Source organism: Prionailurus viverrinus, chromosome C2 (genome assembly GCF_022837055.1).
Source record: "Prionailurus viverrinus isolate Anna chromosome C2, UM_Priviv_1.0, whole genome shotgun sequence".
Taxonomy (NCBI): Eukaryota; Metazoa; Chordata; class Mammalia; order Carnivora; family Felidae; genus Prionailurus; species Prionailurus viverrinus.
In genome coordinates, this window is record NC_062569.1 from 30,477,389 (window position 1) to 30,500,136 (window position 22,748).

Below are 22,748 nucleotides of genomic sequence, written 5' to 3' on the forward strand. Positions count from 1 at the left end.
GACACCTGTTTGAACCCAGTGCACCTATCTATGTTTACTTCTTTTTCTGCCTCTGTAATATCTGGCACCTCCTGTAACTGTGAAGGATGTCAACAAGTTTACAATAATAAGGTCGGCTGCAGGAAGTTTCTAATAATAAGGCGGGAAGAAATCATTGAAATAAACCTGGCTCAACGATGAGTTTCTTGAAACAGCTCTTAAAATTGTATTATCACCTTCCCACTAGCCTACTCACTTCCAAGGCTTTTTATTTTTGTTAGCTAACAATGTGACAAGCTCGCCTGGATTCTTCCTGATAGCTCTCCTAAAACATTACAGAAGAGCTACTTGTTGGTCATGGAAGCCCCGCTCACAAGCCAGACTTAAACATCATCTCGTGTTTGAACAAACGATTTAGGCTTTAGGGTTGGCTATGAGAGGAAGACAGAACATGCAGTGGAATAAGTAATCATCTTAATATGAACATTAAAAGGAAAAGCTCGGAAGTCCTTTTCTTTGCTTCTAATAATTTCTTTACTGACACTGTTCCACCTCAGGTGGGTTTATGTCTGCTACGTTTTTACATGCGAAGGATAAGTCATGGGCATATGATCTTATTTACAGGGGATTTTTGACATCCTGTGAAGCAGAACTACAAGAGCTCATGAAACAGATTGACATAATGGTGGCTCATAAAAAATCTGAATGGGAAGGGCAGACACATGCTCTTGAAACTTGCTTGGGCATCCGTGAACAAGAACTGAAAGCTCTTAGGGGTCAGTTGGATATGAAACACAATGAGGTAAAGCCGTTGATTCACTCCTCTTTTTGATATTTTGACCTTGGCTTTTGTATTAAATATGTTTCTAAAATATTTGTTGAAGAAAGCATTTGTGTGTTGTTTCTGTATTACTTCAGTGGTTTCTTTTAGAAGAAAAATTCATTGTGAAAACATGTAAGAATATTAATATTTATTTCAAGGATCATGTTACTTTGGTCACATAGAGCATATAACCTCTTAAAGAATGTGCAAAGGGTGTTACACGATCTTTGTATAACTGTCATCCTATTAATGTTTGTATTATCATTCACCGAGTTTAGTGAACGTTGTTTTTGGCCTCATTGTATGACTAGTGTAAAAAAGTTAAGCCCAGAATTCAATAATTTGCCTCTCTGGGTTCCATTTAAAAAATCCAGAAAAACTTAAAGTTTTTTTTTTCTCTGCCCTTGTTGAAAATTAGGGGAAAAGAAAGGAAAGAGGAAAATAAAAATTCCTTGCAATCCCACCACCACTAGTTATTGGTGATTTGGGGGGAAAGTTTTATAATGTTTGTTGATTGACTTCCATAGTTTAGCTGGTACAGTAAAAAGAAGAACATTAAATATTAGAAAGGAAGCAGAAAGCACTTCTAGGCCCAAGAAATGCTTATAATGTCTCGCATGAGTGTCAATCTGAGAAGGATTGCAAAAGTTGTAGGAAGGGCCTGGCCCCAACCCTGACTCTGATGAATTTTCCCACCAGCAGGATCACCCATGTATGAGTGCTGTTACTCTGTTTATTCAGGAACACTCCTGTGAGGGTATACACTGAGATTGTGATGCTTTTTTTTTTTTTTTTTAATGTTTGTTTATTTATTTTGAGAGAGAGAGAGAGAGAGCATGCATGTGAGTGGGGAAGGAGCAGAGAGAGGGGGGAGAGAGAATCCCAAGCAGGCTCCATGCTGTCAGCACAGACCCCCAATGTGGGGCTCAACCCCATGAACTGCAAGATTGCAACCTGAGCTGAAATCCAGAGTTGGATGCTCAGCCACCTGAGCCACCCAGGTGCTCCAAGATTATGATTCTTTTGATGACAATTATCAAAAGTATTTTAGAAATGTTTCACGTAACAAGGAAAGAATTAGGCTTGTTATAAAGTGGTTTATGCTTGTCAAGGGAGTCTGTCAGTGGTTGGCCGTTTGCACTTTGGGTCAGAGCGGTACAGAGTAATATTGGCCGTGTCAAATTCAGTTTTCTGTGAAAGCCATTTGCCAAGCTAGAATGTGTTTTAAAATTTGGTAGAACTTTGAGAATGTATTTTAAAATTACACTTAATGCAAACACGTAGAAGGTGGTAAAAAAGTATATGGGATGGTAATTGTATTTGATCTTTTTAAACACTGTAATTTAGGTAGGGTCAATGCTCCTTGTCTGGTAAGCTACTTTAGCTACCACGTCTTTATTTCTCCTAGGGCAAAACAAAAGTAGTTTTGTTTAGTAAGTTAAATTGATTGTGGTTTCCTAGCTAAGAAAATCACCGTATGTACACATAGGTATCTAAGTCGTTTATTTTGTGAGAAACCCATTAAAGAAATTCCTATGTGTGTGATTTTGAGAATATTTAGTCACTCTGAGGCTGTTTAAACTTATTCCTGTAGCTTAGTTTTGATGTCAAGGGCATTATTGCCGTTACTTAGTACCTCAAAAAGAAATTAAAGGGATTGAATGGATAGGTTCCATGGTAAGGATTTGAAGATTACAATTCTGGCCGGGGGACATAAAAGAAATTTAGAATTGTAGCTGTCTGGTCAATTTACTGCTTCATTGATTGGGCTGCTGAAACTTGATTAAGTTTCTAGAAGTAAAGTGCTTTTACCAAATGCTAGTAATGAGAATCTATCCCATAGAGTTCATCTGTGAAATTGTGTTGGTATTAACATGTTTATAATCTGCTTTGATATAAGAGTTAGAAAATAGGACTTTAAGTTTTTGTCATTCTTATTTGTTTGAAAGTTACAGGCTTAGAAGCAGCCCTATGGTATGAACAAGTGCTACCCAAATGACAGGTGCATGGTGAGATACAACACTTTGACCAGAATGGACATCAGCACGTTGCATCATTTACTTCTTAGAACGTTTTGCTACATAAAAAATGCGAGTTACACTAAACAGTGTGTTTGGTGACATAATTGCTTCACATTCTGCCTCAAGCTCCTTATCTTGTGCTGGATTGCTGTAGTAACCAGCTCCAGCCTGTGTGCGCATGCGTGGTACTTGGAGGAATACTAGTATAAACAATTCATTTTGTAAGTGAGTGCTTTATGTGTTTTCTGATTACACTGTTGGGATTGAGTTGTTTGTTTTCTTAAATTTATTTATTTTTATTATTTTTATTTTTATTTAAGAGAGAGTGTGGGCAAGCTGGGGAGGGGGCAGAGGGAGACAGAATCTTAAGCAGACTCCACACTCAGTGTGGAACCTGATGTGGGGCTCAATCCCATGAACCTGGAATCATGACCTGAGCTGAAATCAAGAGTTGGAGGCTCAACTGACTGAGCCACCCAGGTGTCCTGGGATTGGGTTGCTGTTTTGGTTTTGGTTTTGGTTTTTAATTTTATTTAAATCCAAGTTAGTTAATATATAGCATAATAATGGTTTCAGGAGTAGAATTTAGTGATTTATACCTTACATATAACATCCAGTGTTCATCCCAACAAGTGCCTTCCTTAATGTCCAACACCCATTTAGTATATCCCCCTACCCACCAACCCTCCAGCAACCCTCAATTCTCTATAGTTAAGAGTCTCTTATAGTTTGCCTCCCTCCCTCTTGTTTGTAACTATTTTTTCCCCTTCCCTTCCCCCATGGTCTTCTGTTAAGTTTCTCAAGTTCCACATATGAGTGAAAACATATGGTATCTGTCTCTCTGACTGACTTATTTCACTCAGTGTAATACCCTCCAGTTCCATCCATGTTGCTGCAAATGGTAGGATTTCATTCTTTCTCATTGCCAAGTAGTATTCCATTGTATGTATAAACCACATCTTCTTTATTCATTAGTCGATGGACATTTGGGTTCTTTCCATAATTTGGCTATTGTTGATAATACTGCTGGAAACATCAGGATGCATGTGCCCTGTCAAATCACCATTTTTTTATTGTTTGGATAAATGCCTATTGTAATTGCTGGGTTGTAGGGTAGCTCTATGTTTAATTTTTTGAGGAACCTCCATACTGTTTTCCAGAGTGGCAGCACCAGTTTGCATTCTCACCAGCAGTGCAAAAGTGTTCCCCTTTCTCTGCATCCTTGCCAACACCTGTTGTTTCCTGAGTTGTTAATTTTAGCCATTCTGACAGGTGTAAGGTGGTGTCTCATCGTGGTTTTGATTTGTATTTCCCTGATGATGAGTGATGTTGAGCATCTTTTCATGTCTCTGTTAGCCATCTGGATGTCTTTGGAAAAGTATCTGTTCATGTCTTCTGCCCATTTCTTGACTGGATTATTTGATTTTTGGGTGTTGAGTTTGATAAGTTCTTTATAGATTTTAGATAATAACCCTTTATCAGATTTGTCATTTGCAAATATCTTCTCCCATTCCGTCTGTTGCCTTTTAGTTTTGTTGATTGTTTCCTTTGCTGTGCAGAAGCTTTTTATCTTGATCAGGTCCCAATAGTTCATTTTTGCTTTTATTTCCCTTGACTCTGGAGACATGTGTAGTAATAAGTTGCTACAGCTGAAATCAAAGAAGTTGTTGCCTGTATTCTTCTCTAGGACTTTGATGGTTTCCTGTCTCACATTTAGGTCTTTCATCCATTTTGAGTTTATTTTTGTGTATGGTATAAGAAGGTGGTCCAGGTTCATTCTTCTGCATGTCGCTGTCCAGTTTTCCCAACATCATTTGCTGAAGAGATTGTCTTTTTTCCATTGTATAATCTTTCCTTCTTTGTCAAAGATTAGTTGGCCATACATTTGTGGGTCCATTTCTGGGTTGTTTATTCTGTTCCATTGATCTATGTGTCTGTTTTTGTGCCAGTCCCATACTGTCTTGATGATTTCAGCTTTGTAATACAGCTTGAAGTCTGGAATTGTGATGCCTTTGGCTGTTTGGGGTCTTTTGTGGTTCCATACAAATTTTAGATTGTTCTAGCTCTGTGAAGAATGCTGGTAATATTTTGATAGGGGTTGCATTGAATGTGTAGATTGCTTTGGGTCATATAGACATTTTAACAATATTTGTTCTTCTGATCCATGAGCATGGAATGTTTTTCCATTCCATTATTTCTTCAATTTCTTCATAAGCTTTCTATAATTTTCAGTGTACAGATGTTTTACTTCTTTGATTAGGTTTGTTCCTAGATATTTCATGGTTTTTGGTGCAATTGTAAATGGGATTGATTCCTTGATTTCTTTTTCTGCTGCTTCATTATTGGTGTATAAAAATGTAACTGATTTCTATATGTTGATTTTATATCCTGTGACTTTTCTTAATTCATGTATCAGTTCTAGCAGTTTTTTGGTGGAATCTTTCAGATTTTCCATGTAGAATATCATATTGTCTGTGAAGAGTGAAAGTTTAACTTCTTCCTTGCTGACTTGGATGCCTTTTATTTCTTTTTGTTGTCTAATTGCTGAGGCTAGGACTTCCAACACTATGTTGAACAACAGTGGTGAGAGTGGACATCCCTGTCACGTTCTTGACCTTAGGAGGAAAGCTCTTAGTTTTTACCCACTGAGGACGATATTAGCTGTGGGTCTTTTGTATATGGCCTTTATGATCTTGAGGTATGATCCTTCTATCCCTACTTTCTTGAGGATTTTTATGAAGAAATGATGCTGTATTTTGTCAGATGGTTTTTCTGCATCCGTTGAAAGGAGCATGTGGTTCTTTTTCTTTTATTAATGTGATGTATTATGTTGATTGATTTGCAGATATTGAACCACCCTTGCATCCCAGGGATAAATCCTGTTTGATTTTAATATGTTGTTGAATCCAGTTTGCTAGTTTCTTGTTGAGAGTTTTTGCATCCATGTTCATCAGGGAAATTGGTCTGTAATTTTCCTGTTCAGTGGGGTCTTTGTCTGGTTTTGGAATCAAGGTAATGCTGGTCTCATAGAATGTGTTTGGAAATTTTTCTTCCATTTCTGTTTTTTGGACCAGCTTCAGAAGAATAGGTATTAAAACTCTTCTTTACATGTTTGGTAGAATTCCCCTGGGAAGCCATCTGAATATATCTGTTAAGTCCATCTGATCCATTGTGTCATTCAAAGTCATTGCTTCCTTGTTGATTTTGCTTAGATGATCAGCCCATTGTTGTAAATGGGATGTTAAAGTCCCCTACTATTATGGTATTATTATCAACGAGTTTCTTTATGTTTGTGATTAATTGATTTATATATGTGGGTGTTTCAAGTTGGAGGCATAAATATTTACAATTGTTAGATCTTCTTGGTGGACAGATCCCTTAATTATGATATAATGCCCTTCTTCATCTCTTGTTACATCTTTGTTTTAAAATCTAGTTTGTCTGATATATGTATGACTACTCTGGCTTTCTTTCGATATCCATTAGCATGATAGATGGCTACTTTCAACCTGCAGTGTCTTTAGGTCTAAAATGAGTCTCTTTTAGGCTTTTTTTTTTTTTAATGTTTATGTATTTTGAGAGAGCATGAGTAGGGGAGAGAGAAGAGATTGAGAGAACGAGAGAGAGAATCCCAGCACAGAGGCTGACATGGTGCTCAGTTCCACAGACCATGAGATCATGACCTAAACCAAAATCGAGTCAGACGCATAGCCAACTGAGCCACTGAGGCCTGTGGATTGGTTTTAACGGCCATTTCTGCTAGTGTTACCTCCTGACACCATGCAGTGCAGGTTGACCTAATGAAACAAACAAGTAAGGAATTTGGAGTCCTGGCTGTGCCTCTTTCCAGCTGATTGGCCTTGGACAAATATTCTAACTTCTCTGAGCCTGTTTAATCATGTGTAAAATTGGAACATAATGCTTATGTCCCAGGGTTGTTGTGAAGAGTGAGTTACTATTTAAGAAATCTTTTTGAAAACTTCCAATTGTGTCTAAAACGATCCGTTATTTCAGTTTTTTCTTCTGTCATCCATAGTGACAGTTTCAAACCTTGGTTCCCATTTCTCTGCCTAATGCCATCCCTTCTCAGCATTTAACCTCTTTTTTTCCTCTAAGAAATTGAAATATTGTTGAGTGCCCATTATGAACAAGACCCCTGGTACATAAATAAAAGTAAACAGTCTTTTCTTCACATTTAGTATTTATGCTTGCCACATGGAGTAAGTAAAAAGAAAAATGGTTCTGCAAGGTTGGTAAGAAAAAACAGTAATCACCTGGCTTACCCCTCTGAAGCTGGAATTCTGGCTGCTCGGAAGCACTCATTTCAATGCCTTTAAGTCTTTTGGTATTCTCCCCATGTTTCTAAGTAACATTTGATACTGATTTTTTTTTTTTTAATTTTCAGTTTTAGCTATTTATCTAATGACTTGTTACCATGAAATATAAGGGTTTTACTCTTTTACATACAATTTCCATCCCCTCATCCTGCCAGGATTGTATATCTTAATTTTTGGTTAGATCAGTATTTCATATTTACATCATTAAGATGGTAGATATTATTCACATCTGAGACAGATAGTCTAATGGTAAGCATATTTCTTACATAATTTTTTGTTTTCCTGGGAATTAATAATTATCTCATTTTCATTTACTTTTTAAAAATGTACCTATCACTGATTCTTCCCAAACTCTCTGACCCAAGTGTAAGTCTTCTCTGTGTGTTCAGACGTATCAGGTAATTTATTTATTTTTTTTTCTTTTTTGTGAAGATGTCTTTAGTGGAACTTGTCATTCTCGAATAAGGATAAGCAACGCTGTAGGCTAGCTGGAGAGCTGTCATTTTGGGAACTCCCTTCACCAGTATTCTAGAGTTTCTTATGCTTTTCTCCTTTTTGTCTTTGTATTCTGTCATATTCTTAATTAGTTTATTTCTTCATTTTTGGTAGAACATACTTTTGAGATCTTCTATGTCTAAAATAACCATAGTCTCTTTTTATGTCAGATTGAGAGTTTTATCAGCTGTAGAATTCTGCTTTCAAAGTAAATTTTATACAGGATGTTTTTAGTTAAATATGAATCTTTTAGGCTTTAGCATCTGATAATGATAGACTGGTTAATTTTGACCAGCCCACCCACTGAGAATAAGTAGGTAAGTTAGATTAAAAAAAAAAAAAAAAAAAAGTCTGCTTAAAGTAGAGTGCTAAACAAGCCGGTGAAGAATTTACCAGGCCAGGATCTGGGCTAAACCAGAGGTTGAGGCAGGAGCCCAGGGTTGGGGCAGTTATTAGCTGGACCTAGAGAAGGTAGCTCAGAGGGTAGAGACTGAATGGGGTTTTTGATAACTTCAAGGAGCTAAGAGAATAAAAGATTTGGTGTCCAAAGCAGCTGTGAACCCCTCCTTACTGTGGGTTGGGACCTCAAAAGGCAGCACCCTAGGAGGAAGGATGGGCTGGATATAAAACAGGCCCTCTTGAAATTGTCACTCAGCCACAGACATTTAGATCTCTGAAACAGTTTAAGGTCACCCTAGAGTGCTTCTGTCCCTAGGCATCTCCAAAGTTCTAAGTCTTCCAGGAACCTGGAAGAAGCAAACTTAATTTTTTTCCAGAGGGAAAAAAACCCCACTGTTCTGGGGCTTGAATTATTTCTTCAAATAATTTTTGCAAATACAGTGCCTGATACCCACTCAGAAAGTGACCCCTGACACACAAGAAGATAAGCAACAAAAATGCGAAAAAGCAGAAGCGACAGAAGATAGACACAGATACATGGCAAATCTAGATATTGGGCAAATACCATGCTCCAACTTTGCAATAGCTGTGTTCACTATGGTCAGGGAGGTAAAAGATAAGATTGAGCACTTCAAGAAAGAATTGAAAACTCTTCATATAAAATTTGTCATAAAAAATGAAATGAGGGGAAATTATAATATTGAAAAGTAAAATAACTCAAATTAAGGCCTTAAAGATTAAGAGATAATTAAGAGAGCTTGGATATAGGACAGAAGAAAATGTTTAGAATAAAGCACGGGCAAATGATGGAAAATATAGAGGGAAGATAAGAGAAAGAGGATGCAGTGAGAAAGTTTAATATGAGTGTTTTTGGAATCCCTGGAGGAGAAGAAAAGAGTATGAATGAGCAGAAGCAATATTTGAAGATAAATTAACCAAATGTGAGGAAGGCCATGTATTTATGAAGTCAGAGAATCTCAAGCAAGATAATAAAAAGGTTAGTAAAAAAATATTTACCTATGTTGAAAGCTAAAGACAAAGAGGAAGTCTGAAAGCAATCAGAGAAAAAAAAAAAGATTATTTAACAAGAAAAAAAGATTATCTATAAACAGCTCTGAACAGCTGACTTGTCAGCTAAAACAGTGAAAGCCGGAAGACAATAGAGTGATCCTTACAAAGAAATGACTGTTCTCCCTTGCCAAACCAAAATCTATATCCAGAGTAAAGATGACATAAAGATATTTCAAGTCAATAAAAATTGAGAGAATTTGTCATTGACAGACCAGCGCCAAGGAAATACTAAATGTTCTTCAGGCAGATGGAAAATGATCTCAGTTGGAGTTGAGCAGATAAGGAAGAAATGAAAGACAACAGTAAATATGTGGGTAAATCTAAATGAACAGTGACTGTATGTAACAACAGTAGCCTTTTCAGTTTTACATGTATGTGTAATTATGATGGCATTTAAGTCTGGTTGGGGGATAAATGGAATTAAAATATTTCTGTAGTCCTTGGGTTGCCTGGGCATTGGTAAAATGACTAACACTGGATTTGTTAAGTTGCAGACCTATGTTTTAATCTCGAGAGAACTATTAAAAGTATATATTGATATATTAATAGAGTATATATTTTCCAAGCTACTAGAGAGAGAATAATGAAATGATCAGAAGTTACCATTTCCAAAGAAGGCAGGAAAGGAGAGAAAAAGGATCATTGTGCTTATTAGGTACACATTGTACTTAATAAATGATAGATTTAAGGTTTCCCCTGCTATCTGAAGTTTCACCTTACACCACTTCTGCTTTTCAAAAGACTTAAGTTAGTACCTGTCTTTGCTAACTGAAAAAGCTGAAGAGGATTTTTACTTTTATGAAGTGATCGTTGCTTCTTTGCTTTATGCCATCTTGGCTTGTGAACATAGGTTTCATAGGAAGGCTTTCAGATAGTGGGGGGATCCTTGCAGGTCCATTAAATGTAATTGCATAAATGGCCTAATTAAAAGATACAAATTGTCCAACTGGATACAAATAATTAAACTCAATTATTTGGTGTTTATAAAGATGCACCAAAATTGAATTGTTCTTAAAAGAATTTTGTTTCTGTTTTTTTAAATTAAGATAAAACATTATATTGATTTCAGGTGTACAATGTAACGATTCAGTAGTTATATGTATTCTGAAGTGATCACCACAATAAGTCTAGGTAACATGTGTCACCATACGTGCTTACAAAATTTTTGTGTTTGTGATGAGAACTTTTTTTCCCCCAAAGATTTAGATGCCTCTATTTTCTTCTTTATTGATACTGCCTATTAGGATATGAATCTCTGAGGTATTTGGTGATCAGTATTTTTATCTTATTTTATTTTAAATTAATACATACAATATTATATTAGTTGTAGGTATACAACATAACAATCTACACATTACAAAATGCTCACCATGATAAGTGTAGTTACCATCTGTCACCATACAAAGTTATTATAGTATTATTGACTATATTCTCTATGCTGTACTTTTCATCCTTCTGGTTTATTTTATAATTGTAAGTTTGTAGCTCTTAATTCCCTTCGCCGATTTTGCCCATCCCCCTGCCTTCCTCACCTGGCAACTACCAGTTCTCAATATTTATGAATTTGTTTGTTTGTTTTGTTTTGTTTTGTTTTTTAGATTCCACATATAAATGGGTGATGAGAACTTTTAAGATGTAATTGTTTTGTTTGCTTTTTTTTTTTTGAATGTTTATTTATTTTTGAAAGAGGGAGAGAGAGAAAAAGCACAAGTGGGGTAGGGGCAGAGAAAGGGAGAGAGAATCCCAAGCAGGCTCCGTGCTTTCAGCGTGGAGCCCAATGTGGGGCTCAGACCCACGAACCGTGAGAACATGATCTGAGCTGAAGTTGGATGCTTAACCAACTAAGCCACCCAGGCGCCCCTGTTTACTTTGTTTTTTAACTTACTATATTGTGATTATTACCTCCTGTTCCCCATTCTCCCTCTCCCTCCTCACTAATTAATAGATGAAATTCTAACTGGTTATGGAGAGATGTAGAGAGAGACTGATGGGTATTGATGGAGGTGAGGGCTGATAACTAGCTGTGGCTGGTATCAAGCCATTGAAAAATGGTTGGGATAATGCCCTTACTCTGGTTGCTGGAACTGATTTCTTTGAAGTGGGGTAAATGGTAAAGCAGGTTCAAGCCTCCTACTGTCTTTGCATCTAACATGACTATTCTGCACTTTGATTTCTATATCTTTTTCTTGAAGTCTTACTGATTTTTGTTCAATATTCTTAGTTTCCAAGGTTTTTACAACCTTGTATCTCTTAATTTTTTCATGAGTTTTTTTAAATAAAAAATGTTGGAGAGAATAAGTCAAACAGAGCAAGTTTTCATGTAAATCTAGAAATTTTAGAAAGGTTCTATTTTCCATTTTTTGTCAGTGTTATGGATTTTTAAGTAATTAGATGTTTGATTTCCTGAGAAGTGGGGTATTACCATATACAGTTGAGAACTTGTTTTTACAGGTAAGTGCAAAGGTTATTTCCTATTTTAAGGTTTCAAGGATATTGTTTCAATGCCAATAATGAAAAATACTACACCTTTTGGCTTCTAGGTTGTAATGTTGCGTCAACAAGTAGAAGAACATGAAAAAGTTAAACAAGAGATGGCCATGGACTATAAGCAGGAGTTAAAGAAACTACATGAAGAAGTAAGATTTTAATTATATTATGTGTTGCATAATTCTCTCTTTAACCCTTAGAATTTTGTTAACGGGCCTGTTTGGACTTCATAAAACGAGAAGTGTATATATTCTCTGGGAGGTATAGGGTTAGAAATTTATTTCTTTGTTTTTAAATTCAGGCATAGAGTCTTGTCTAATTATATGTTTGGTGCTACCTAAACAGGGATTCTAAAATGTGTTTCTCAGTTGAGTACCTGAAAGAAATAAAGCCGTTTTTGTATAATACTATAAAATATTGATACCAAGAACTTATGTAAAAAAATTTAATGTTTGAGTTAAATCAGCTAGATTTTAAATAATGGAGAATCCAAAGTTTTCAAAAGCATTTTGGGATAAATAAGAAAAGTAAAAATTGTAGCAACTCAATGTTGCTAATTAACTCAATGTTGAGTTAAATCAGCTAGATTTTAAATAATGAAGAATCCAAAGTTTTCAAAAGCATTTTGGGATAAATAACAAAAGTAAAAATGGTAGCAACTCAATGTTATTCTCCAGATTAAGAAAAAACAACAACAACCTGCTTTTATTTTTATTTAATTCCAAAGCATTCCTCTCCTGCTTACTGAGTATCAGTGTTCCACAGGAGAATGACTCAAGAACCACAGGTCTAGAGAAAAGAAAAAAGAATTTTTATTTACTGCTTTTATCATGGGTGTGGTTTATGGGGTCCTTAAGTGCAAGGCTATTGTAATAAAAATTAAAGTTTTGTTTAAAAAATATTTTTCCCTTGATTTTTTCTTTGATGCAATATTTTTCTGTTCTAGTGTTTATTTATTTTTTTTTTTTAATTTTTTTTTTTTTTTTTAACGTTTATTTATTTTTGGGACAGAGAGAGACAGAGCATGAACGGGCGAGGGGCAGAGAGAGAGGGAGACACAGAATCGGAAACAGGCTCCAGGCTCCGAGCCATCAGCCCAGAGCCTGACGCGGGGCTGGAACTCACGGACCGTGAGATCGTGACCTGGCTGAAGTCGGACGCTTAACCGACTGCGCCACCCAGGCGCCCCAAGTTCTAGTGTTTATTTTTTATATGCAAGTTTGAGTCGTTTGTATTTAATTTGCAAATCTAACACACTCAGTCTATTTTCAATAGTCCTGTTTAGCACTGCTCTTGCTTTCATAATACCAATTTGTTCCACCACGACTGTTTACAAATTCTTAAATTTTAAGTCTAGAAATAACTGTGTCTACAGTTAGGCAGACTGAAAAGAAGCTATGAAAGACTACAGAAAAAGCATATAAGGGACTTCAGAGGAAACACCAAAAATCACAGGGAAGATCGATCTGAAATTGAGAGGTTAACTGGAAAAATAGAGGTATGTTCATGGTAATAATTTCTTCATAGTGGTTGGCAGACTTCCTGTAGGAAGGTGCTCTTTCTAGAAATGGTACTAGTTCTGAACCTGGTTTTCTGCCGTCTCCAGGACTGGCGTGGAGCTATTTCAGAGGTACATCCTGTCATCACCTGGTCTTCTGTGGTTAATGGGGTTATTACCTATCAGTAGTTTCCAGTGGGGCACTACCACCCTTTGAGGGCATTTGGAAATGTACAGACACATTACTTTGGTTGTCCAAATGACTGGGAGTGAAACTGGTGTTTAGGGGACAGGGACTAGGGATTCTAAACATGCCCAGGGCCACACTACACAGGAAGGGTTACTGTCCCCAAAATGCCAATATTGAGAAACATTGACCACCAGTCACTACCAGTCCTCCATGGGCAATGTCCTTGTCTTATTTACCACCTAATAGAATAGGGGTTAGTAAATGTTGAAATTACTTGGCTTTTTGTACAGAGTACTGTGCATATCAGATTGCTTATCCTCAGTTCCCATTTAGATGTAGTAAGCCATTTACTCCCTTCTTTGCTAACTTTCTTTTTATTAAGGCAGAGTAACTCTGGTTATTGTGTATGTTGATTTCCAGAGGACCTAAGGGAGGTGGTGAGTTAACACTGCCAAGAGTGAAGGAAGAAACAGCATGAGGCTGTCACTCTTTTCCGTGGTATCTGCCTCTCCCCTCCTCTGTCTATGCCATTGGTCCTCCAGTGTACTAAGAATCACCAGAGTCCTCTTTAGGCTGTCAGAGATTCTGCTCCAGTAGTATGATGTGGGGCCTAGGAATCTGTATTTTATCTAGCTCCCCTGGGTGTTTGTAATTTGAGAAGTATTGTTCAACATCTCTCTATGATTAGTTACAATTTTCTCAGAGCATCTGTCACCCACAAATACCATTATTACTATTTAGAATTGTAATTTCTATACTTAGTGTTCTTTTACATCATAATATTTTTCTACATTCGAGGAGCCTAGACTCAGAGGACTATGCAGATACTGCTTCCTTTCTAGGCATCTTCAGCGATACCTGAGGTTTTCTCCCCAGACTCCTCATCTTCCTCTTGTTCCTCATTACCACTTCCTGGCCATTCTCTTTTCTACCTTAAGACCCCATCTTTTTTTTTTTTTTTTTTCCAACGTTTATTTTATTTTATTTTTGGGACAGAGAGAGACAGAGCATGGACGGGGGAGGGGCAGAGAGAGAGGGAGACACAGAATCGGAAACAGGCTCCAGGCTCTGAGCCATCAGCCCAGAGCCTGACGCGGGGCTCGAACTCCCGGACCGTGAGATCGTGACCTGGCTGAAGTCGGGCGCTTAACCGACTGCGCCACCCAGGCGCCCCAAGACCCCATCTTTGATCTTCATGTCTTCAGCCTGTATCCCCTACCAGTATACATACAACCAAAGTCGTCATCTTCTGATCCTTGGGTTATTTCCCTAGCTTAGAGGTTTCAGCTTCCAGGACACTGTCACTGTCTCCAATAATACACTTACCATAATTCTTAAAGGTTTCAGTATCTACAAGGATGATACTTATATGACTCTGGTCTTTGAATTCCTTGTTGTTCTTTCCTCCATGGACATATTGATCTCCTCCTTATCTCATCCACCCATTCCCGCTACTGTTCCTTAGGTATCGTCATGACCAAACTTGCAACCCTCCTGGAATCACATTTTTAAGCATTTCATTCTTTGACTACCATCCTTCTCTTTTTAGCTCACTTCCTCTAGTCCCTTGACTCTCAATAGTCACTTGATCCCATCCCCAAGTGATTGAACTCTGCCACCTTTTCACTGCTGCATACCTATCTCATGCCTTCATGTGTCAGTCATTACCCAGCTTCAATTCCATGGTAACATTCCTTATATTCCCCTTCAGCTCCTGTGTCCCTCTCTTACTTCATCATATTTGCTTGGCAAAACCATAACTCTAGTTAAATCCAGCTTTCTGCCCAGTCTCTACTTGCCATGTGTGGTAGACCGTGGCTGGAGAAAAACATAATCATGCTGACTGGCCTCATTTTAAATTCATGGTCACTTCCTCAAATAAGTCCCAATGCTACCCAGAAACATACTATATTTCCCTTCACTCTGCTACTTTCCATAATGACTATTTCATACTTTCTCTTTTCTCAAACTTTCAACACTTTTTTCCACATTCTTATATTTGGGTGATGATCTTGCTTTCCATTTCATTGAGAAAATAGAAGCAATAAGAAGAGATTTTCACAGACTTCTGACACTGTATCTTCCCACCTATTTGCCTCTGTGCCCATATACTTTGCCTTCTTGCTGATGGAACTGCCCATACTCTCCCCGATCCTTACCCAAGACATGGCTCCAGCGATTCTTCTCTCTTCTGCATCCTCCCTTCCTTCATACTGGATATTTCCACCACCATCCAGATTTCTCCCCTCTTAAATCCTCTTTTGACCTCTCTTTCTCTGGATGCTGCCCCATTTTTTTCTTCATTTTTTAAAAATGTTTGTTTTTGAGAGAGAGAGCAAGCAGGGTAGGGGCAGAGACAGAGGGAGACACAGAATCTGAAGCAGGCTTCAGGCTCTGAGCTGTAAGCACAGAGCCCAACACGGGGCTCGAACTTTTGAAATCATCTATGACCTGAGCTGAAGTCAGATGCTTAACTGACTGAGCCACCCAGGCACCCATTTTCCTTCATTTTATAACTAAACTACTTTAGGCATCTGTACTGGTCTCCAATTCCTCATTGTCCATTTTTCTTGCACTCGCTCAATAAGGCTTTTGCCCCCTCAACTCTACAGAAGCTATTTACTTGGAGGTCACCAATGACTTGTACCTGAAAATAGTTCCTTGATTTGACTTAGAGAACAGCCATACTTTCCTGGGCTTTCTCCTACCTTGTTAACCAGTCCTCTCAATCTCTTTTGATCCCCAACCTTTTACCATTGGAATACCCTAGGGTAGTGTCATTGGACCTCTTCTTTTTTCTATCCATGCTCCCTCCCTTGGTGATATCATCCAGTCTTGTAGTTTTTAGCACTGTATATATGTTGATAATTCCCACTTTTATATATCCAGCCTTGACCTGTCCTTTTTGCTACAGAATAATTTTTCCAACTGCCTGTTTCAGCTGTTTCACATCTCCACCTTGATACCTAAAGCTGTGTCACACTTCATACTGGTTTTCTCTTCCCCATCTACCAACACCATTCCTGTTTCAGTTAATGGCAACTCCATTCCTCAACTTTTCAAGCCTAAAACCTTGGAGTCACCCTCGACTTCTCTTTTCTCCACACAGCAGCCAGAATGATTCTGTTGTAATTATGTCAAATCATGTCCTCTCCTCTACAAAAAACCTTCTAGTAGCTTCTCTCAAAAGCTGAAGTGATCCTGATGACCTACACAGTCTTGCTCCTTGTTAACTGACCTTTCTCTACCTACTTTTCCTTTTACTCCATTCAAGCCATACCTCGTTGCTTGCCCTTAAACATACCAGGACATTTCTACCAGTTCAACCTTTGTACTTGCCTTTCCATCTTCCCAGAATAGTATGACTTCATCCCTATCTCCCTGGGAATTTAAATGTTACTCAGTCTGGCCATCCTTTTTTTAAAATTGCAACTCCCAACTCTGAGCACTGTGTGCTCCATTTTCTCTAAAATAGGTATTATCATGTAATGTATTATATAGTGAATGTGTTGTCTATTGCCAATTGAATGGGGCTAGGATTTTGTTTGTTTTTGTTAACTGTTGTATCCCCGATCCCTAGAATAGCCCCTGGCATATATAGGAGAATGAATGAATGAGTGAATGAATGATTATCAGAAAGCTGGTTAACTGTGATTACCCCCAAGTTAGCATGAGACTTCTGGAGTTGAGGGTCCTAGAGAACAGTGATAGAAATCCCTTTGATTTTCATAACTCATAATTTCATATTTTATATTATCATAAATCATATTTTCATAATCATATTTTCATAAATATTGGGCTCATCTTCTTTGTTGTTCATGCAACTTGTAGTGACCCATCATTAATTTTGACTGTTCCACTTTGGGTTACAAATACCTGTTAAAATTTAGTACAGATCTCCCATTGTTATTCAAGTTCTTGCAGTTGTTCTGTTGAGACAGTAAAAATCTGGATATCAAAGGGTATTCTACTTTAGGAATCTATTTGGTTCCTGAATTTCAGATACTGAGAAGAATTGGGCTACGGAGGGACTCACCTGAAAATTTATTTGATCTGTTCAGTTTCTGTGTTTGGATATCAAGAATTGGTAGCAGGATCTCCTCATAATCATATTTTGAAATTTTAGTTCTCTTCAGATCAGTTTTCTGAAGAACATCACAAAAAATGATAACAACCTTTAGGTGGCAGCAAATCTGTGAAAACCATCCTGGACCCAGTATTCAGCATCTGTGCTTCATACTCTTCACCATTAGGGTGTTAAATTTAGAGAGACAGATCTCCAGAGGCTCAGTATGTCAGGAATTTAGTGTTGCTCTCCAGTTCTATCAGCTAAGTGAGTAATGGAGCTCCTGCTGGGGAGTAAGGTGTGTGTATACCCAGGGACGAGGGGAAAAATTAAAGTAAGAATGAATCTGGGAAGCATGACAGTAAGGAGAAGCACTTAGAAGTTAAGTACCTTAATTGCCTCTTCAGGAATTTCGTCAGAAATCACTGGACTGGGAGAAGCAACGCCTGATTTATCAGCAACAGGTATCTTCTCTGGAAGCACAGAGGAAGGCTTTGGCAGAACAATCAGAGATAATTCAGGTAGGTTTAAACCATTTTTAAAAAAGAGGCGGAGAAGTCTTGATGACATTGGCACTAGCTGAACGCAGTACACAGGTGCTCTCTCATATCTGCTCACGTCTTTGTGCCACATGCTCCTTTGCCTGCTCCCTCCCTCCCTTGTGCTCTCTTGCCCTCTCACTCTGGCTGTCTGGTTCTCCTGCTCACTACATGCTCACGTTCATGTCATTCTCCTAATCTTGGTCTTCCCTTTTTCTCCCCCTCTGTCCTTCCCCTTCTCCCTTTCTCTGCCTCTGTTCTTTCTGTTTTCTTTTCCATTTCTTTGGTGTTTGGCTGTTTCTGGCTCTTGCCTTGGCTCCACTTCTGTGTCTCGCTCGGTTTCTGATAGCTGGGGTACCTTGGCTGAGATGCCTCCACCAGGGAGCCTCAGATCGGCTGCTGTTTGCATACAGATACTAAGAGATTCATACTGCACTGATGTGCATACCAACTAAAAGTATCTTTGTGGTGACAGATACTTTTTAGAACTGTAGGAAAAACCTTTTTTTAAATGAACTGATGGCTTAAGCAGAACTAAAAAATTGCTACCTAATTTGGGGATATTGCTTCTTCGAATACACTCATTTTGTATGCTTTTCCAATTAAAAACCAAGAACATAAAAGGAAATGAACATAGAGGGGAGTAAATATTTGTGACCATTCATTGTGTGCCAGACAGAGTCTCAGTGCTTCTTCTAGAAGCAGTTATCTGGAATATATTGTTCTGTGTTATCTCTTTCATTTGATAATCTGTCAAGGTTGGTAGTTATCTCCGTCTTACAGAATAAGGGAATTACTGGAGAAATTACAAGAGCTGAAGGAAAACCTTAAAAAAATATATTAAAAAAAAAGTCTGCATTATTTTCTACTTTAAGTCTCAGTAATGTTTTGGCTTTTAATCATTCCCCTGAAATAACAGCTGGCTGATAACGTACCATGAATGCTGTGCTGTGAGTAACTTTGGTCAGGTGGCACGAGGGGCCTCCAGCAACCTCAAGGAGGAAAATTATTTACTAGGCTGCAGCAAGCTATGCAGTCAGAGTGGGCCAATAAAATCCTGGATGTCTAGACCAGAGTTTTTTTTTACCTGAATGCTAAAGCACTGTGCAAACATAAATAGTTATAAGATATTGTTAAATTCTTTTTTTTTAATGTTTATTTATTTTTGAGGGAGACAGAGCTCCTCCAGGGGAGGAGCAGACAGATAGGGAGACACAGAATCAGAAGAGGCTCCAGGCTCCGAGCTGGCAGCACAGAGCCTGACACAGGGCTCGAACCCACAAACTGCGAGATCATGACCTGAGCTGAAGTTGGACATTTAACCGACTGAGCCACCCAGCTGCCCCTATTATATTCTAATTGTAACCTTCAGGTTGAAAAAAAAAAAAAAAAGGAATCACGTCCTACTTTTTAGTTCTCAATTACTCATCTGTGGAGTGTGCTTACTATTGATTGCAAATCCTTTTTTCAAATTACTATTGTGATTACTCTGCATAATTAAACCTCATTGTTGGTAAAAGTGAGATTTTTATTTACCGTAATTCAGCTAGGCTAGAAGAAGAAGCCTTTAAAAAGCCAGCACTTGTTTTCCCTACTAAGGGTGTTTGAATTATTCTTCTGATACTCTGCCTGTTTAACTCAAAAAATGTTACTGATAATATATTTCTCTTTCTTCCTTAGCAAGCTAAACAAAATTAAATCTTCATGTGATTCAGGAGCGTCATTAAAAAAAAGAAAAAAACTTTTAAATGAATTTCTGTATAGTTGTTACCCAACATTAGATGGTTACCATCATTTTGTCAGTCTTTTTTTTTTAATTGTGGTAGAAAACACTTTAAAATTTACCATGTTAATGATTTTAAAGGGTATGGTATAGTAATGTTAACTATATGCATAGAGTTGTGTAACAGGTCTCTAAAACTTTTCTCACTTACAAAACTAGGCTCTGTACCCATTGAACAACAGCCCATTTTGCTAGTCTTATTTCATCCTTCTCTACTTTTTTATCTTTGGCTGGAATATTGCAAAGCAAATTACAGAAATTGTCATATTTCCCCACAGATAAGGACTTTAAAAAATTATAATATACTAGTACTACATTAACAGAATAAATGATCTATTAACATAATTCAGTGCTTACTCTATTCGGACTTCCCCGGTTGTCTGAAATTATGTCTTTTTACAGTTGAATGTTTAAATTGGAATCCAGTCAAGGTTGACACATTACATTTTGGCGATATGTGAATCACCATTGAACAATAAAGGGAGAAAATCTGGGTGATTGGATAAATGGATATCACATCTACACTTCCCCAAGTTTTTAAAAACTCTTGATGTAGACTTTTTTCTTATCCATTTTTTAACATTTAAAAGTGGAGTTCATAGTAACTTCTCAATCTTTGAGTCATTTATTTGTTCAAGTTCTTTCTTCTGGTCAGCTATTAAAGTTACATAATACATGTTCATTTTAGAAAAATGAGAAAATGTGGATGACATGAGAAGTAAATAAAATAACCCATAATTCTGTCCTTTAGAGAGTTAGTTACCATGATTTACATGTTGGTATAAATTTCTTCCAACTTTTACTATGCTTATCTGCAGTTATATACTGCAGTCATGTACCTTTAGTAGGAAAACATTGTTATGTGTGTGTGGGAATATGTATCCTTGGTTTTTAGATTCCACATATAAGTGAAATCATACAGTTTTTGTCTTTCTGTCTGACTTATTTCACTTAGCATAATGGCCTCTAGGTCCATTCATGTTGTCACAGTGGTAAGATTTCATTTTTTTTTTATGACAGAGTAATATTGCATTATAATAGAATATGAATATGTATGCACACACCCCACATCTTCTTTACCTGTTTATCTATTAATGGACACTTAGGTTGTTTCCATGTCTTGGCTGTTACAAGCAGTGCTGCAGTGAACATAAGGGTACATACATCTCTTTGAGTTGATATTTTTGTTTTCTTCAGCTAAAGACCCAGGAGTGGAATTACTGGATCCTATGGCAATTCTATTTTTAATTTTTTGAGGAGCCCTCAGACTTTTTTCTGTAGTGGCTGCACCAGTTTATATTCCCACTAGCATTGTATAACGTCTCCCTTTTCTCCACTCAGTAATACTTGTCTTTTTGATACTAGCCACTCTGACAGGTGTAATGTGATACTTCATTATGATTTTGATTTGCATTTCTCTGATGATGAGTGATGTGTAGCATCTTTTCATGTGCCTGTTGGCCATCTGTATGTCTTTGGAAAAATGACTATTCTATTTTATTTTATTTTATTTTATTTTATTTTATTTTATTTTATTTTCCTCTGCCCATTTTAAAATCAGGTTTGGTTTTTTGATATTAAGTTGTGTAAGTTCTTTATATATTTTGGATTTTAACTCCTTATCATATGTATGACTTGCAAGTATCTTCTCCCATTCAGCAGATTGCCTGTTTGTTTTGTTTATGGTTTCTTTTATTGTGGAAAATGTTTTTAGCTTGATGTAATTCCATTTGTATATTTTAGCTTTTGTTGCCCTTGCCACAGGAGACTGGTCCAACAAAATATTGCTAAGACTGATGTCAGAGCTTACTGCCTGTGTTTAGTGGCCCAGTTTCATTCTTGTGCATGTAGCTGTCTAGTTTTCCCATCATTTGTTGAAGAGACTGTTTTTCCCCTTTGTATGTTCTTGTCTCCTTTGTCATAGATTAATTGACCATATAAGCATGGGTTTGCTTCTGGTTTCTATTCTGTTCCATTGATATATGTGTCTGTTTTCATACCGGTATCTTACTGCATTAGTTACTATAGCTTCGTAGTATAGTTTGAAATTAGGGGCCATGATACCTCCTGCTTTGTTCTTCTTTCTTAAGATTGCTTTGGATACTTGGCATCTTTTGTAGTTCCATAGAAATATTAGGATTCTTTGTTATAGTTCTGTGAAAAATGCCATTGATATTTTGATGGGGATTGCCTTGAATTTATAGATTGCTTTGGGTAGTATAGACATTTTAATTCTTTTAATTTATGAACATGGAATATATCTTTCTATTTATGTTGTTTTCAGTTTCTTTCATCAATGTCTTATGGTTTTCAGTGTACAGATCTTTCACCTTATTGATTACATTTATTCCTAGGTGTTTTATTCTTTTCGATGCAATTGTAATTGCAATTATTTTTGCAGTGGCATTTTTCTGATAGCTCATTATTAGTGTGCACAAATACACTACTATGTTAGTATGTTAATTTTGTATCCTACAGCTTTACTGAATTCATTTATTAGTTCTAGCGGTTTTTTCTGTAGTCTTTAGGGCTTTCGTTATGTAGTGTCATGCTATCTGCAAATTGTGACAATTTTACTTTTTCCTTTCCAATTTTGATGGCCTTTTATTTCTTTTTCTTGCCTAGTCACTGTGGCTAGGACTTCTAACACTATGTTGAATAAAAGTGGTGAGAGTGGGCACCTTGTCTTATTCCTGATCGTAGAGGAAAAGCTTTCAGCTTTTTACTGTTGAGTAAGTAGGTTAGCTGTGGATTTGTCATTTATGCCCTTTATTATGTTGAGATATGTTTCCTGTATATCCACTTTATTAGGAGTTTTTATCATAATGGATATTGAATTGTCAAATGCTTTTTCTGCAACTATTGAGATGATCCTGTGATTTTATCTTTCATTTTGTGGTGTCTCACATTGATTGGTTTGTGGGTATTGAACCATCCTTATGTTCCAGGAATAAATCCCATTTGATCATGATATATGATCCTTTTAATGTATTGTTGAATTCAGTTTGCTAATATTCTATTGAAGATTTTTGCATCTGTGTTCATCAGGGATGTTGACTT

At 37.1% G+C, this 22,748-nt stretch overlaps 1 protein-coding gene across 10 annotated transcripts in view; it reads left to right on the forward strand.

Annotated features, from left to right (window-relative positions):
* CEP63 (centrosomal protein 63) overlaps nucleotides 1-22,748 on the forward strand; it is a 79,472-nt gene that overhangs the window by 10,836 nt on the left and 45,888 nt on the right. For 9 of the 10 annotated variants that reach the window (XR_007155531.1, XR_007155530.1, XR_007155527.1 and 6 more), the window contains 4 exons: nucleotides 604-781; nucleotides 11,666-11,761; nucleotides 12,988-13,110; nucleotides 17,774-17,887. Coding sequence is in view for 2 of the 10 variants with exons in the window: in XM_047874370.1 (XP_047730326.1) it covers nucleotides 604-781; nucleotides 11,666-11,761; nucleotides 12,988-13,110; nucleotides 17,774-17,887 (511 nt within the window). In the remaining 8 variants the exon portion in view is untranslated. Of the gene's footprint in view, nucleotides 1-602; nucleotides 782-11,665; nucleotides 11,762-12,987; nucleotides 13,111-17,773; nucleotides 17,888-22,748 lie in introns of those variants that run through there. The other variant, XM_047874371.1, reaches the window with a different exon arrangement.